At 39.5% G+C, this 16829-nt stretch overlaps 1 protein-coding gene and 4 non-coding genes across 5 annotated transcripts in view; 2 read left to right on the top strand and 3 right to left on the bottom strand.

Annotated features, from left to right (window-relative positions):
• Window positions 1-29: 29 nt before the first annotated feature.
• On the bottom strand, window positions 30-111 carry trnas-uga (transfer RNA serine (anticodon UGA)). Its single transcript has one exon. It is a non-coding gene; the product is annotated as a tRNA-Ser (tRNA).
• A 535-nt stretch (window positions 112-646) lies between these two features.
• On the top strand, window positions 647-718 carry trnak-cuu (transfer RNA lysine (anticodon CUU)). Its single transcript has one exon. It is a non-coding gene; the product is annotated as a tRNA-Lys (tRNA).
• A 484-nt stretch (window positions 719-1202) lies between these two features.
• On the bottom strand, window positions 1203-1284 carry trnas-uga (transfer RNA serine (anticodon UGA)). The gene has a single exon. It is a non-coding gene; the product is annotated as a tRNA-Ser (tRNA).
• A 1297-nt stretch (window positions 1285-2581) lies between these two features.
• Window positions 2582-2663, bottom strand: trnas-uga (transfer RNA serine (anticodon UGA)). The gene has a single exon. It is a non-coding gene; the product is annotated as a tRNA-Ser (tRNA).
• Window positions 2664-4885: 2222 nt separating this feature from the next.
• cog5 (component of oligomeric golgi complex 5) overlaps window positions 4886-16829 on the top strand; it is a 55105-nt gene continuing 43161 nt past the window's right edge. Inside the window, exons 1-6 of the mRNA XM_067489845.1 lie at window positions 4886-4957; window positions 5685-5824; window positions 7307-7364; window positions 8283-8337; window positions 8983-9052; window positions 14756-14876. Coding sequence (XP_067345946.1) covers window positions 4912-4957; window positions 5685-5824; window positions 7307-7364; window positions 8283-8337; window positions 8983-9052; window positions 14756-14876 — 490 coding nt within the window. The 5' untranslated portion in view covers window positions 4886-4911. The remainder of the gene's footprint in view (window positions 4958-5684; window positions 5825-7306; window positions 7365-8282; window positions 8338-8982; window positions 9053-14755; window positions 14877-16829) is intronic.

Genomic DNA, 16829 nt, shown 5'->3' with positions numbered 1-16829 from the left:
TGGGAAGAAAGGGCCAAAAGGGAGGCATACGTAGCTGACAGGATTCGAACCTGCGCGGGGAAACCCCAATGGATTTCAAGTCCATCGCCTTGACCACTCGGCCACAACTACTCAAAGATTTGAGGTGGGCTGCTTTCCTGGGATGACTGAACTTTGACAGCGTAAATCACACATCGGCCACAATGTCAGGGAGCGTCAAGGAAGCTCCACATTAGAAATCTTGACCTAAACAGAGGGTAGACTTATTTACAGAACATGGATCGAAACAAAAGGAGCTGTCAACCATTTTGTTTTTTCATTTACAGGAGGCGCAATAATTATTAGGAATTATTACTAAAGTTGCTGTTGCACTGAAAATGGAATTCAAATGAGATAACGGACTTGTTTTATAGAGAGGCCAATGAATTTGACAACAATATTTAACCTTTCAAAAGTGCAATCGTTGTATTATACATTTTGTGAATACCAAAGTTGGACCTGAGACCCCCTATACTGTAGCTGCTAGGAGTCTCGCTCAGGGAATGCTGACCGGCAGCAAGCCTCTGCTGCTTTCCAATGCGAAATAACGAGGTGTAACGACCAAATTTGTGCGAGCCTGACTACTGGGTTATATAGTTTTCATTCTCGCTCCTTCCCGTCTTGACTCTCCCTGATGGTCTAGTGGCTAGGATTCGGCGCTCTTACCGCCGCGGCCCGGGTTCGATTCCCGGTCAGGGAATTAGATCACATTGATGCTCTCAAATAACAATCTCCTGCAACTGTTTCCTTGTGCTTTTAGATCTCCATCACATCATTCCACACTTTGACACACTTCAGTTGGGCTGATAAGTACAAATTCTATATGAACTGAAGATGAATAAATACACCTCTCTCAATGTTGAAAGATGTATAGAAGGGGGCCCGCTTTTGTTGCTCCCCATCACATTTTAAAGAACAACGTACAGTTGCCAATGTAGCAGCTGGTATAAAAACGGAGGATCCCAACTTGCATACAGACCCGGCTGATGGATTGACAGTTTTGAGGGGTTTTGCTGTAATTCATTGACTAAACCTCCAAGTCATGGGAAATGATTTAGAAGGCCTACTTGGACAATGCATTGGCTAGGAATTCAGGAGCGTTGGGAATGTCTGCATGCGTTATCTCCCTGGAGAAACCCATTATCACTGGAACACTGGGAAGAAAGGGCCAAAAGGGAGGGATACGTAGCTGGCAGGATTCGAACCTGCGCGGAGAAACCCCAATGGATTTCAAGTCCATCGCCTTGACCACTCGGCCACAACTACTCAAAGACTCAAGCCGGGCTGCTTTCCAATGCGAAATAACGAGGTGTAACGACCAAACTTGTGGGAGCCTGACTACTGGGTTATATTGTTTTCATTCTCGTTCTTTCTCCTCTTGACTCTCCCTGATGGTCTAGTGGCTAGGATTTGGCGCTCTCACCGCCGCGGCCCGGTTTCGATTCCCGGTCAGGGAATTTGCTCATTTTGATGCTCTCCAATAACAATCTCCTGCAACTGTTTCCTCGTTCTTTTAGATTTCCTTGACATCATTCCTCACTTTGACACGCTTCAGTTGGGCTGATGAGTACAAATTGTATATGTACTGAAGATGAATAAATACACCTCTCTCAATGTTGAACCATGTGTGGAAGGGGGGCCACTTTTGTTGCTCTGTAATTCACTGGCTAAACCTCCAAGTCATGGGAAATGATTTAGACGGCCTACTTGGACAATGCATTGCCTAGGAATCCCACAGAGGGGTCGTGGGCTATGCAAGCAGCTCTGCACCCATATATACCCCCGACACTTTGAAGCTACGTCTTCAAATGTCAGCTCCTTCCAGAGACATTACTGCATTTACCGACGTCCTCGTGGCTTGGAGTGTTTACATTTCTCCCACATCTGAATCCACAAAGCCATATTGTTATTGTTCATCCCCAAACTCTGCCATTTGACCCCATACTTTCAGACCATGCGCTACGTGAATGCCTGTGTGTAACACCTCCCCTTAGGAAGCAAATCCCACCTTCCACTTGAACAATGGGAAAAAAGGGTCAAAGTTAAGGCTTACGTAGTAACAGGATGTGAACCTGCGCTGGTAATCTCCAGTGCACGTCGAGTCTATGGGGTTGAGCACGGGGACGAAACTGCCTCCAACGGGAACATAGGATGCTGTCCTGGAACAGTTGGACTTTGACATATGAAGCGTCTTAGCGGGGATGACGTCAAGCACCGTCAGGGACAGTCCACATGTGAACTCTTGGCCGAAAGAATGCGCCAAGTTTTTTACATGGCATCAGTCAAAAGAGACTGCGACATAAGGAGCAGGTCAACCGCTCGTTTGGATCACAACAGGAGCCAAAATTGTCATCAATCTATATTTACTTAGCTGTTGCACAGAAAACTCAAATAATACGACATCAATAGTCACAGGCCTTGCTGCTAAAGTCCATCAGGAACATTATTTGTTTTTGCCGCTTAATTCAGCTCAGGTGCGTTGGAAATGTCTGCACGTGTTATCTCCCTGGAGAAACCCATTATCAATGGAACACTGGGAAGAAAGGGCCAAAAGGGAGGCATACGTAGCTGACAGAATTCTAACCTGCGCGGGGAAACCCCAATGGATTTCAAGTCCATCGCCTTGACCACTCGGCCACAACTACTCAAAGATTGGAGGTGGGCTGCTTTCCTGGGATGACTGAACTTTGACAGCGCAAATCACACATCGGCCACAATGTCAGGGAGCGTCAAGGAAGCTCCACATTAGAAATCTTGACCTAAACAGAGGGTAGACTTATTTACAGAACATGGGTCGAAACAAAAGGAGCTGTCAACCATTTTTTTTTCATTTACAGGAGGCGCAATAATTATTAGGAATTATTACTGAAGTTGCTGTTGCACTGAAAATGGAATTCAAATGAGATAACGGACTTGTTTTATAGAGAGGCCAATGAATTTGACAACAATATTTAACCTTTCAAAAGTGCAATCGTTGTATTATACATTTTGTGAATACCAAAGTTGGACCTGAGACCCCCTATGCTGTAGCGGCTAGGTGTCTCGCTCAGGGAATGCTGACCGGCAGCAAGCCTCTGCTGCTTTCAAATGCGAAATAACGAGTTGTAACGACCAAATTTGTGGGAGCCTGACTACTGGGTTATATAGTTTTCATTCTCGTTCTTTCTCCTCTTGACTCTCCCTGATGGTCTAGTGGCTAGGATTCGGCGCTCTCACCGCCGCGGCCAGGATTCGATTCCCGGTCAGGGAAGTTGCTCATTTTGATGCTCTCCAATAACAATCTCCTGCAACTGTTTCCTCGTTCTTTTAGATTTCCTTGACATCATTCCTCACTTTGACACGCTTCAGTTGGGCTGATGAGTACAAATTCTATATGTGCTGAACATGAATAAATACACCTCTCTCCATTTTGAAACATGTGTGGAAGGGGGGCCACTTTTGTTGCTCTGTAATTCACTGGCTAAACCTCCAAGTCATGGGAAATGATTTAGACGGCCTACTTGGACAATGCATTGCCTAGGAATCCCACAGAGGGGTCGTGGGCTATGCAAGCAGCTCTGCACCCATATATACCCCTGACACTTTGAAGCTACGTCTTCAAATGTCAGCTCCTTCCAGAGACATTACTGCATTTACCGGCGTCCTCGTGGCTTGGAGTGTTTACATTTCTCCCACATCTGAATCCACAAAGCCATATTGTTATTGTTCATCCCCAAACTCTGCCATTTGACCCCATACTTTCAGACCATGCGCTACGTGAATGCCTGTGTGTAACACCTCCCCTTAGTTTTTAAAGCTATGAATAAAAAGGAAAACAAATTAAGCATTGTATCAACGCATCTACAAAAGAGAAATGACAGAAAAATAGAAGGACACACACATTTACTAATCAAGCTAAAAATCTGTTGGGTCTGAAGGGTGTGCCTTACTCAAATGCATGTTTGGCATCTGTGACTCAGGAGGTAGAGCAGTTTAAGGGTGCTTGCTTGGTTCCCACTGAAAACCTAAATTAGTTGCTCCCACTTAGTGCGGGCGAACTGTATGTGTGTGGGTGTGTGTGCTTGTGAGTGCTAATGAGTAAATGGGAATCATTTTAAAGCATCTTGTGTACTAAAAGGGGTAGAAAACCACAGACCATTTATTCTTTAGCAGAATATCTCTGCACATTTGCCAGTGCTGTTCAGAGAGTCTGAGTCAGGGAAGGTTTCTACATGTCTCTACATTCAGATAATTGATGAAGAATATTTACATTAACTGTTGCACACTATGGCTTTGCCCCAAATCAGCCTCTACTTACTATATAATGCACTATAAAGTGTGTTCTTTATTTTTAGAAGTGTCAGAATGTTGTGTGTGTAAATATATCCATTTTATAGCGTACTCACACAATGCAACATGAAAACTAGAGTACATAGCATGTACCCTTCTTTCTGTTAACAGTCCAACAATGCAATGCTCCCCGTTTTAGAGATGAGAAAATTACCTTTGTGCAATTCAAACAACTATTGCTGTCACATGGTGTCATCACTAACAGTGTCCGAAATGTCAGTGGAATACTCACTATTGAGTGAACTACTACTAATATTACTACTACTACTACTACTACTAAATGAGTTAGTAGGGGGTGATTTCGGACACAGTGTGTCTCTTTGCGCAGTCCATATCGGAAAATTATAGACACGCCATTGCCTCTTAAGTGATTTAAATTGATTTTTGGAGTAGTTTACCAGAGATATAGTTTACTATAATTACGTGTAGCCATAAATATTTCCTTAAGAGCTCAATCTCAAATGAAACTGTGCTGACAGAACGCGTGTGTAGCCCTTTAAGAATTCGTGCAACGTTAACTTTACAGCGTCTCCCAGTTTATACGTCACACACGGAACTGTCAACATGGAGGACGGGAGGGAAGCTTCCACGAATTCACTTCTGAAAAATGGTAAATACAGCTCCATGAAGTGCTACAGTGATGCGTACTGCATTTGTCAATAGTTTTAAAAACATATCTATAGGTTTGACGAGTTTTTACATTCGTCCAACTGCTAATACTTCAAAACCTCTTTTGTAGCTAATTTAGCTAACAGAGCTGCGTTTGTTGCATTTCTTTAAATGACGCCTTCACTGGTTTTGAACTTGCTTCTTTTGCTACTAGTTTGGGTAGAACATGAAGATAAATACCATTAAACTTCCCTTTGAATTCCCTATATGAAAATATTTCTCTACTTCTATCTGATAAATGACTCCAGATGACATCATTTGGAGGGAAATTTTGTTCAGATTATGTTATCTTGTTGCTCACACTAATCATGGGGAACCTAGTCCCCCAGATGACATCATCCGAGCTGCTAATGATGACAAACTCCTCTGGGTGATGTCATCCTTAGGTGTTTTTCAGCTAGAACCAGATAAATATTTTAATTTAGGAAAGTTTAAAAGCATTAGGGTACCTTTACACCTTAAACTAAAGGCATAGAAAGCAAATTGAAGCGTGAGGAAGTCGTCCTAAACACCCTTTTGTTGCATTTCTTTAATTCAACCATGAAACTAGCCTTCGCCAGGAATTAAGAGAAACAAGCTAAACCCAACTAGGAAATGTTTGGTTTTGCTGTAGTTGCATTTTTAGGAATGGTTGGGACTGTCTTAAGGATGTGCTGGTGTATTTGCAGATTGCTTTGCAGATTTCCTGGCAGAGGACTTTGATGTGAAGACATACACTGCTCAGGCTATTCATCATGCTGTCATAGCTGAACAGCTGGCCAAGCTGGCACAGGGCATTAGTCAGCTGGACAAGGAGCTGCACAGCCAGGTAAAGATCCATCACACTATAACACAGCTAACCTGACACTTTGCAGGTTCATAGGGGTAAAAGTTTGAAAAGACAGTTCAGCACTGAAAGAATTGTATGAAATAGTTCGTAAAATTATGTGTAATTTAATGTGTTTGTACATTAAACACGTAGCTAGAGGTGTAATGGTACAATAACTAACTGATTTGCCTCCCACAAAGAGGATTTCTGCTTTATGAGTATGTTACTTTGACCCAATGGTTTGACTGCATGTTTCTGTTTGTAATTCTTTGACTGATATCCCAGAACTTTTCTAAAAAACCTTTGCAAAAATGGATTGTTACAGTTACTTTTTAAAAAGACCTGCATTGATCAGTCAATACATTACATTCTTTAGCAACTATTTTATTAATATTTTTTTCTACTACTCAGTTTTTTTTTCGTTAAAACTCGTCATAATTGAATATTTTCTGGGTATAGTTTATTTTGCTGATAATCTAACTGATATTAAAAATAGTCGCTAGTTGAAACCCTGTTAACAACAAGAAGTTAACACTAAGGCAGGTTGAGAATGACTCATCCACCATATTTGTAATGTGGATAAACAGTCTTCAGACAAGGACAATTGTTCAGTCCCCTCCAAAAGTATTGGAATTCATTTGTTTTGGCTGTGCATTGAAGACATTTGGATTTAAAACCAAAAGATGACTATCAGGTGAAGGGTCACAATTTCAGTATTTATGTGACGGTAATTACTCTACAACTAGATACATTGAAGACATTAAATGCTGTACCTGTGGTCTTAGACCAACCTTTTCAATGAGCAAAAGTATTGGAACATTTGCTGTAGTTGTAAGTAAATAAAACATATGCATTAAATATGCGGTTCCAGTCTTTAGTGCGGCCTCCTTCAGTTGTTTAGACAGGGGACATCCTTTGTTGTGTTGGCAGTCGTTTTTTTTTCACAGTCTTGCGGCAAGATGATGTCCCAGTGGTTTCTTTTCTTTTTCTGTATAAGCCATGTTGTATTCTATTGTCCAAAGTTTGTGATGGATTTTTCCCTTTCAGATTGAAAATGGGTTTCTTTTCCCACATAAACAGCTGGCAAGATGATGTCCCAGTGGTTTCTTTTCTTTTTCTGTATAAGCCATGTTGTATTCTATTGTCCAAAGTTTGTGATGGATTTTTCCCTTTCAGATTGAAAATGGGTTTCTTTTCCCACATAAACAGCTACAACCAAGAACAAGCCTTTAGAGGGATTTATTTTTGTTCCAGTCTATGTCACAGGACACACCAGGTTAACGAGAAACACCTACCAGTCACATGTTACAATACTTTAAGTGTGTAAAATTGGTGCTATGTTCTATGCTGGCCATTTTCAAAATTATTTACAGTGGACGTGAAGCAAAAAGTGAAGTTTACTTAACACAAGGGGAGTAGTGGCAGCCATAAAAGGAGCCCAGTGCACTGATTTATTTATTTTACTGCATTTCTTACTTTCAGGTTGTGGCCAGACATGAAGACTTACTGGCTCAGGCAACTGGAATAGAGTCCCTTGAAGGTAAAGAACCCCCATTTCAACTGCTACCATTATAATTTCAAAAGCGAAATTTAGTCTGACAGTTTAATGGATTAGATTTGATAGATTATTATTTGATAGAAGATTTTTCCTTCCACGCAGCCATTGAGTTTATTTTACCATTCTATGCAAATTAAATTGCAGAGGCTTCCATCTTAGTCTAATATTTATTTACTTTTAATCAGGTTATACTATGTTAGTGTTATGATGCTACTTGTTGGTGCATTAGAACTCAGTAAACCCCAATATGAGATTTTTCTGGGACAATCAGTGCACCATTGTGCTATGTTTCTATTTAAACTGCTTTGAAGCAGTGGCTAATTGGCATACAATGGTCTACACTTATATAGCGCTTTCCTACCTTTTGGCACTCAAAGCGCTTTACAATGCTTCGTATTTACCCATTCACACTCACAATCACACACACATTCATACACCGATGGGGGAGCTGCTATGCAGCTGGCCAACACTCACTGGGAGCAACTAAGTTGGGGTTCAGTGTCTTGCTCAAGGACACTTCGACATGTGATCGGAGGAGCCGGGATTGAACCAACAACTGTGAGATTGGTGGACAACCGCTCTACCTTCCTGCGCCACAGTCGCCCCGGATTGATACTGAGAGGAGACTACTTACCGCACATTTACAATGACTCTCATTACTATACTATACAGATTGGTCCCAAGTATTTAAGATCACCATTTTAGACTATATTTTATATATTTTGCTAATATTTTATATATAATACATATATAAAAAAGAACAGTAACCTATTTTTTTATTACCTACCTCCTGAATTACAGCATTTCTTATGTTTTACCACAAGAGAGAGCTGGTGTTCCTTAGATGATGTCTGCTAACAAAGTAGCTCCTCAGTGAAATTGTTTTGTTGGAGTTTTCAGGGGTCCTCCAGATGATGCAGACAAGGATCAGTGCTTTGCAGACCGCTGTTGACAGGTAAATATGTTTTCCCAAGATTTTAGTAAGATTAGATGTTTTTATTTTGTGTCAACATTTACAGTACACAGACATCAGTCACAGTTACTGGCTTTATGAAGCATGCTAAAGGCAGTAACATCAAAGACTGCTGAAAGCATGAGTAGAGTTTGGCAAAATACTTTTTCACAGTTTAGATATTAATTTGATAGCGAAGTGTCTCTCTGACCAGTGGGTAGTCTGCAGTGTTTTCACGTCACTTTTACATTGCTTTGAACTTTGATGGAGGTGACACCAAAAAAGGGCAACTAGGCACTATCCACAACCAAAAAAGGCAAGTAGTCAAGTCAAGTTAAGCTGGTACCGTGGGGTGGCTAAGAGCTACAGTATTTGTTTTATCCAGGTTTCCTTGACGCTCCCAAACTCAGACTTAAACTCAAAGGTGACAGTATTTTCTTTCAGGCTTCCTAGACTTTGGAACATGCCTGAAGAGATCAATTCAGTAAATGCTATCTTCGTTCATAACACAGAAGCACAAGAATATACGTAAACCAAAGAATTGCAGTTCTTAAAAGTTTAGTTTATGAGTATCTCCATTGTTTCCACAGTTGGCAAGTTTTCACAGCAGGAAAGCTGTATGTAATGCTTTCATATGTACATTCCTAGGATAAGGACGAAAATTGTTGACCCATACAACAAGATTGTGGCCAGGATTACTCAGCTTGCCAGGCTACAGGTAAGTCTTCGTAACACTACGTGATCACTGTATTGTATTAACTCTTCCATGGTTGTGGCATAGACAGTTCATTGCTTGGTAGGTTTACCAAAGAACAATATTTTACATTTGTTTCTAAGCTTTCCCAAACCCACAGAGAAATCGGCACTGCGTAGGAAAGAGGTTTGTAGGCAAGATAGTATGTGTGTACAAAGCTCCAAGCTGCTGCGCATGCATGACCAAGACAGCACACATACTTAGTGAGAACACTGGCCTCAGTTCTCCTGTTTGTCCAGCTGAGGGAAATCATGATTAAATATTGATGAAACACCAGCTGTAAAAAGGTCAGCACATCTGAGGTCTATGTCCTGGGCTAACAGTGAAGTATGGTTTAGATTTTCTTTATGTGTGTAATATCACTCTTAGTCTTGGGCCAGAGCCTTCAGAATAAGATGTATTTAACTCTGAGAGCAGTCTGTCATTGGGAAATCTGAGGCCTCTGTTTATTATTTTTTCCATGTTAGAGACACACCATCTTCCTTCAAATCCAAATTAACACCTCAGAGTCTTGGATTAAACCAATTTGATGAAATCCAATAGCTGGTTCAATGCTAAACATGTTTAATGTAGTATAAAGGTAAAGTCACAAGTTTTAAAAACTAGCAGATGACTCCATAGAAATTAAGACATTTATTGCTTGAGTAAATTTAAATCCTGTCCTTGCAGTCTAATCATATTATAAGTTGTTGAAGTAACATTTGCAATTTGGCAATAACAAGCTTACCCCACTTCAGGACTTGCTGGCCATTTTTCTGATGGGTAATTTGTGCTTCTAGTCCTCACTTTATACATAAAGTAATTTATCTATCACTCATTTCACTTATTCACAGATACATATTGCAAAAAAGGACAACTTAGTTCTATGGATTGTTTGCCAGGAAGTTGCACAGGAAGGTAGAGCGGTTGAACAACAATCTCGCAGTTGTTGGTTCAATCCCCACCTCCTCCGGTCACATGTTGAACTGTCCTTGAGCAAGACACTGAACCCCAACTTAGTTGCTCCCGGTGAGCGTTTGCCAGCTACATATGAGCTCCCCCATTGGTGTATGAGTGTGTGTGATTGTGAGTGCGAATGGGTGAATAAAAAGCAGTGTAAAGTGCTTTGAGTGCGAATAGGTAGAAGAGTACTATATAAGTGCAGAAAATTTACAGTGCTTTTCTTATTTATCCACTACCTGTACCCATTTTGTGTTCAAGGATATACTTCAGATAGAATCCTGTCATTGAGGAAGACGGCTTTAGGTGTTTCCATTGTGTAAAGGTGGCGACATGACTATTTATCTACATGGTAGCTGTAATTTCTCCAAACGTTTAGAATCAGTAGTGAACCAACAATTCCTCAAAAAAGTAACCTCAAAAAATATTGGATTTGCAAGGCCAATTCAAATGTTTTTGCTGGACATTTGGTTGCTGGACATTTGTTTTTAAGATCAAAGTATGGCTGTAAGGCAAATTCTGAATTTGATTGTATTTACCCCTAGATATGCTAAACAAGATGGCTTTATGTGAGCAAACATATCAGAACACGTGACTGACTATCTTGTTAGGGCTCTAAATGCCCACTGCTGGATTTAGTGATTCAAGTATATTTAAAAAAAATGAGGGATCTGGGATGTTTTAAGACATTCATAATGGGTAGTGGTGTTAATTAGTTTTATTAGTTAATGAGTTTATTGTAAAAAGGATTTCTTTTTAACAGCAAGTTCCAATACTTTTTGTTTTGCTGTACAGTGAAGGCATTTCAAAGACTTTATTCAGTAAAGTGCCTTGAGATTACTTTGTTGTGAATTGGCGCTATATAAATAAAATTGAATTGAATTTAAGTTTAACATCGAACATGAGATCTTTTTTATCTAATTTTTAAGTGAGCAGAAGCAGTGAAAGATGTGACTGTCAGATGTTTCTTGATACCCATGTCATGTGAAAATAATCTTTCAAAAAATAACTCTACAGTAAATGTATTCTTTTAGTAAAAGCCTTGGGCTTTACCCAATATACATTTTTAACATGGATAAATGACATATGAACACACAAAAAAGTTTTGAACCTGAGAGGGAAAACAATTAGAGGTGTTGCACACACATTCGGCATAGGCAATATAACTTAATGGAATATCCTTGAGAACGAAAAGAAACAGTGGTGTAAATGTTCTACACTTATATAGCACTTTTCTACCTATTGGCACTGAAAGCGCTTTACACTGCTTATTTACCCATTCACACACACAATCACACACACACTCATAGACCGATGGGGGAGCTGCTATGCAGCTGGCTAACACTCACCAGCTGGGGATTGAACCAACAACTGTGAGATTGGTGGACAACCGCTCTACCTTCCTGCACCACAGTCGCCCCTGACCAGCATACACAGAACAGGTCAGCAAAGGAAAACAACTGCTATGTCAATTATTTTTTTTAACATTAAATAAAACCACACTCCTATTTGGAATATTTTAGATATCCTTTTGTAGCATTGTCCTAGTCAAAAGTGAATTTTTGCAAATGAGAATAATAATAAAAGATATCCACAATCACATTATTACTAGTAGAAATTGTATTTCAATATATCTACAACTTAGTTTTCAATAGTTGAAACTACATCTAAGATATTTAAAACGCCTTAAAAAGAATAGGTGGCCATTTTTCATGTTAAATAGCTAATCTTGATATATATTGCAGATCTATAATTAAATTCTTCCTAGTAAAAAACAGTTCAAATGATTTTCATTTAATATATCCACAATAATATTATTACAATATTTTTTACAACGACATCAATATTCTTTTCAGGACAAATTACATTACATTTGTCAATCATGTGCGTTGTGTTTTTAATTTTAGATACCTACAGTGACCAAAAACTCCCATTTCAGCAAGTCAGTTTTTACCAGTCATAATTTAATTGGATATCCAAAATGAAAAATATATCCACAATACATTTGTAGGTTTCAGCAAGAGCACTGTTGCTAGTCATAATCCAAATTGTAGATATGTGAAATTGCATTTTGACTAGCCATGATATGAATTGGGGATATCTGTATTGCCATTTCTACTAGACGCAATGTATATAGAATGTTTTCTCTTTTTTTATTCCCCCTATGATAAGTCATCAAGTCTCTCTCTCTCTCTCTCTCTCTATCACTCTATCCTCAGCACACAGCAAGATGCACCATTATTAAGTTCTAGAGGCAGATTTCCTTTAAAACTATCTGTTCCAGTACTTATGCTACCATGCACTACCTCCCTAAAATTAGGGTTAACTGATACAAAATAGCTGTTGTGTTGTTTTCAGTGTAAAGGAAAAACAAAAGAGTTGACTTGGACCTTCAAATAGTAGGAGTATGTGTTTGTATTTAGTACAATGCTGTGATTATGGCTTGAAATATATGCAGAGTAAACATATCCAAGTAAACATATAACTTTTTTTCCTTATTGGAGTAAATGATTCTTTCTAGCACATACTTTCTAGCTATCTTCAGTTGGCAGGTATTTCTTCTCGGTAGGCTTTAAAAGTTGCACAATTACTGACCAACTCAATTGTTTGATAATAATGCTATATTGTCTCCTACTTCAATTCTTGGGGTTTTGAAATAGATGCCAAAGTTAAAGGTTGTCAATGTTGACACAAATCTTGTGAATTTGGTAAGGATAGCTGTGCTTAGGGCGCCTCATGAAGTTCACCGTGAGCTCCAGGTTGGTTTGACTGCACTAGAAGCCAGATCGTTCCTTTTCCCTCTGTGCGGATTTGTTGTTTTCTTGGACAAGGTAGACGATGTTTCTGTGTACAAGATGTGACTTCCCACATTCTTACCTGCCATTTTCTGTTTGTCAATTGAAAAGCAATTATTTCTTACAATTTTGACAGGGTGCCAATAATATCCTGCAGGGCTTCACACACTTATGCAGTGTTGTGATGGTTGAAGCTGTTTTTTAAAGTGCTGTTTTGTTCAGACATCTCAATCTTCTTGTAAATTTTTGGGTTGCTTTTATAGGAATATAGGACTGGGTTTTTGGGCCCTGATTGTCTGAGTTTTTCTGGTAACAATAGCTTGTTGTATGTGCAAAAGGTCTTGGATGGGGCAAGTGGTGCAAAAGCTTATCTAGGATGTCTGTCAGTTCATCCAGGTTGGGTGCTGCTGCTTTAAAAACAAACCCGTCAGTGCAGTCAAAACAAGCCTCCACTCAATGCTAAACGCTATTGCAGGATTTACAGACTGTAGTCTCTGCCAAGAAGACAGCACAGCATGAACCCTCGACTAATCCCAGTGTTCCAAAGTTGCCCGAAAACTATTTAACATACTACGTGGAAAAAGATTGATGATGACGATTATTTTCACAATTATTTGATTTGATTAATTATTGACTTTAGAAACATCATCAAGTATCACAGCATCAAGGAGACTGACGTCTGGTGCACCACACTTTCAGCTGCAGAGAAAGTGTGGTGCTTTTATTTTTTCAATTGATATAACTCTTGCAAACATAGCAGAGCATTTTTACTGTCCTTGCTTTTATGTACTCATATGACTGTAGTAATCAAGTACATGGCACACAACAGTTTTATGTAATATATGTAATCTCTATAAATGTTAACTACTACATTTACATTTACGTTTAGTCATTTAGCTTTTATCCAAAGTGACTTAAAAGTGAGGTACAAGCCAGCAAAAATCTAAGTCAAGGAGAGAACATCAAAGCAAAATCCTATCAGAAGGTCTACTACAGTTGGAAAGGCATACTTTTGTGCCTACTCTTTTTTTGAACACTTAATGTTAACCTAATTTTGAAAAAGAACCGGTTTCTGTCACTCGCTGTGCAACGGCTTACATTACAATTGGCATTACATCCTGAGACTGGAGTAGAATCTGGGGGAAATTAAGTCTATTTTCCCACAGATATACATTTCCCTTTGTCATAGTCCGAACTAGCCTTAAGATTACAAGCTTTCTCTAACAGCCCAATTACTCGGAATCTGATGTTTACCATAACGTGTGTCCGATACCCTGCTCTTTCACCTGACTGACTAGACAAAATGCAGCAAGAAAAGCACCCAAACAAAAATTTGTTCCACAAGTTAAAATCTCTGTATAATTTTTAAAATTGGACTTCAGGAAAGTATAGCAGTTGTCCAAAAATCTCGCTGTAGTTGGTTTGATAGTGGCTCCTCCGGTCACATGTAAATGGTCTGCACTTATATAGTGCTTTTCTACCTATTGGCACTCAAAGCGCTTTACACTGCTTCTTATTCACCCAGCTTTGCGCTCACAATCACACACACACTCAAACACCGATGGGGGAGCTGCTATGCAGCTGGTCAACACTCACCGGGAGCAACTAAGTTGGGGCTTAGTGTCTTGCTCAAGGACACTTCAAATATGACCGTAGGAGCCAGGGGTTGAACCAAAAACTGCGAGATTGGTGGACAACCGCTCTACAGTCGCCCCTGTAAAAGTGTCCTTGAGCAAGACACTGAACCCCAACTTAGTTGCTACCAGTGATTGTGTGTGTGATTGTGAGTGTGACTAAGAAGCACTGTAAAGCGCTTTGAGTGCCAATGGGTAGAAAAGCGCTATATTAAGTACAGACCATTTACCATGAATACTTTGCCTGAAGTATGGTTTGCTAACCATACCATCTGACATACTTTCTGTCTTTTTCCCAGGTGGCCTGTGACCTGCTGCGGAGAATCATTCGTATTTTGTATCTGAGCAAAAGGCTCCAGGGTCAGCTCCAGGGTGGAAGCAGGGAGATCACCAAAGCAGCTCAGAGCCTTAATGAACTAGGTAAGTTTATGTCTAATAAATAATCCTTCTAATGTTGTTTCTACAGAAACCACAACTGTTGCTGTGGTGCCATAGTAAGCAACACTATCAGGTGTGAGCCCTTCACACAAGTACTTCTTAAGAACCCCTTTTACACTATTAGTACAGTGTTCAATTACTTTATTGCATTTATAACATTATGAATCAATACATACGAACATTATGTATTGTTTTTTTACAGTAGCTATTATAAATACAATTTTTTTTTTTCAGATTTACCTTATCTGTATGGCGAACACAAGCTAAGACAATGTGATAGAATGAGCTGTAACCTGAAACATGTTTTTACTTCTTTGTACGGTGTAACTCAAAGCATGGTCGAAAATATTAATCTGCTTTAAACCGCATGTCTCAGTAGATTTTATCGGGACTTTAACAATTTTATTTATACAATTTTAGATATTGACCAGTATTTTGATACTGTACAGACAACCAGATTCAGAAGTGCAATTTCTGTTTAAGATTCCATTAAACTATCACTTTAACTTGCTTTTTCCAAGAAAACAGTGCAGCATCTGCGGTCACTTAATATTTTATTAGTGTTTAAGGATTCCAACCAATATCAATTGTACTTTCTTTCTATAATTGAAAGGCCCTTTGGATCACACCCAAGGGTTCAATAAGCTTGTTAATAACTAAGTAGTACTGTGTAATATGTAGTATGTTTAATGGCAAAGGTGGTTATACTTGATATGAATGTCCACTTTCTGGAATGGAAATCTGTCAGCAAATGCAAGGGACAGCAGTAGCTTAGTTAGTCATCCACAAATAACATAGGTCAACTCCCAGTTTCTCCTGGCTACAAGTGTGGTTGGGAAAGACATTAAACTAGGAGTTAGTCTTGATGGGTCAGATGAAAACCTTTTGGGCAGCTGCTCAGACTATTTAGTCTTTTTAGTCGAAAGATGCAATTAATAACGAAGAAGGCATGTGTGGAGTTGCAATTAAAGTTCAAACCTTGCATTATTTCACACTCCTGCATAGCTGGCTTGTCAAAGTGTGAAGTGGCATCTTCTCTGATTCCACCACTGGAAAGGTGTGCGGTAGAGTAGAAATATGAACATTCAATATATGTATGACACATCTCAGGCTCTTGAAGTAAATCCCTCATAGTGTGGTATACAGTACTTGGCACTATTTGGTCTGTCATCAGTGATGGAGTGCCAGGAAGTAGGAGATGGTCAACTTTAATTCCACATTGTTTAAAATTTCCTTCATGTAGGGGACTGGAGTAGTAAAGAAGGCAGTGCTTCTATTTTTGCTGGAATGAAAGATGTCACAGTTGGCATCTGCATGGCTCAGCAGGTCTATCTCTAGGGGTCTGATGTCCCAGCCCAACATGCCAATAAATCATGTAGAGGATGTAAGGACATAATTTCAAGGAAGTTCTATTCAGGCCCTTATGATGTAGTCACAACCGTGATGCTTTAAGCTCAAGAACCATTTTCTTGTAGCTCTGCATTATTGACTTGATTTTATGGTCTTGGAAATAATCTTTGTTTCTAGCAGTGGTTGAATAGGTTCCTACAACTGTGTGACCTTCTGGTCTCAGCAAAAGAAAAGCGATACTGTTAAATTCCATGTCACTGCCACCAGTTATCTATGTGCCATACGGCACTTCGTTATCACAAGATATTAAGCTTGGCAGGGTAGGCTCGGAAGGACAAGTGCTTTCAGCACGCTGTGCCTGCCAGCCTGTGACCACTTCTCATACCACATACAGACTTGAACAATTTCCATTGACTGCAAAGAGCTTTTAAATGGGGTCAGTGTCCTTGGTTTTCTCCAGTACAGCAACAAGCTTTTATAGGTGATAGAGTATCAGGTTCTAGTCTCTGCTGTGCCAAGCACTTGTTGTCCAGCAATTCCAACAATTTCTCAAGTGATCTTTGCTAGTTTGTGTTTTGTTTGTAT

Source organism: Channa argus, chromosome 21 (assembly GCF_033026475.1).
Source record: "Channa argus isolate prfri chromosome 21, Channa argus male v1.0, whole genome shotgun sequence".
Lineage (NCBI taxonomy): Eukaryota > Metazoa > Chordata > Actinopteri > Anabantiformes > Channidae > Channa > Channa argus.
Note: the sequence above shows the minus strand (reverse complement) of the source record. Positions and strands in the feature narration are given on the sequence as shown.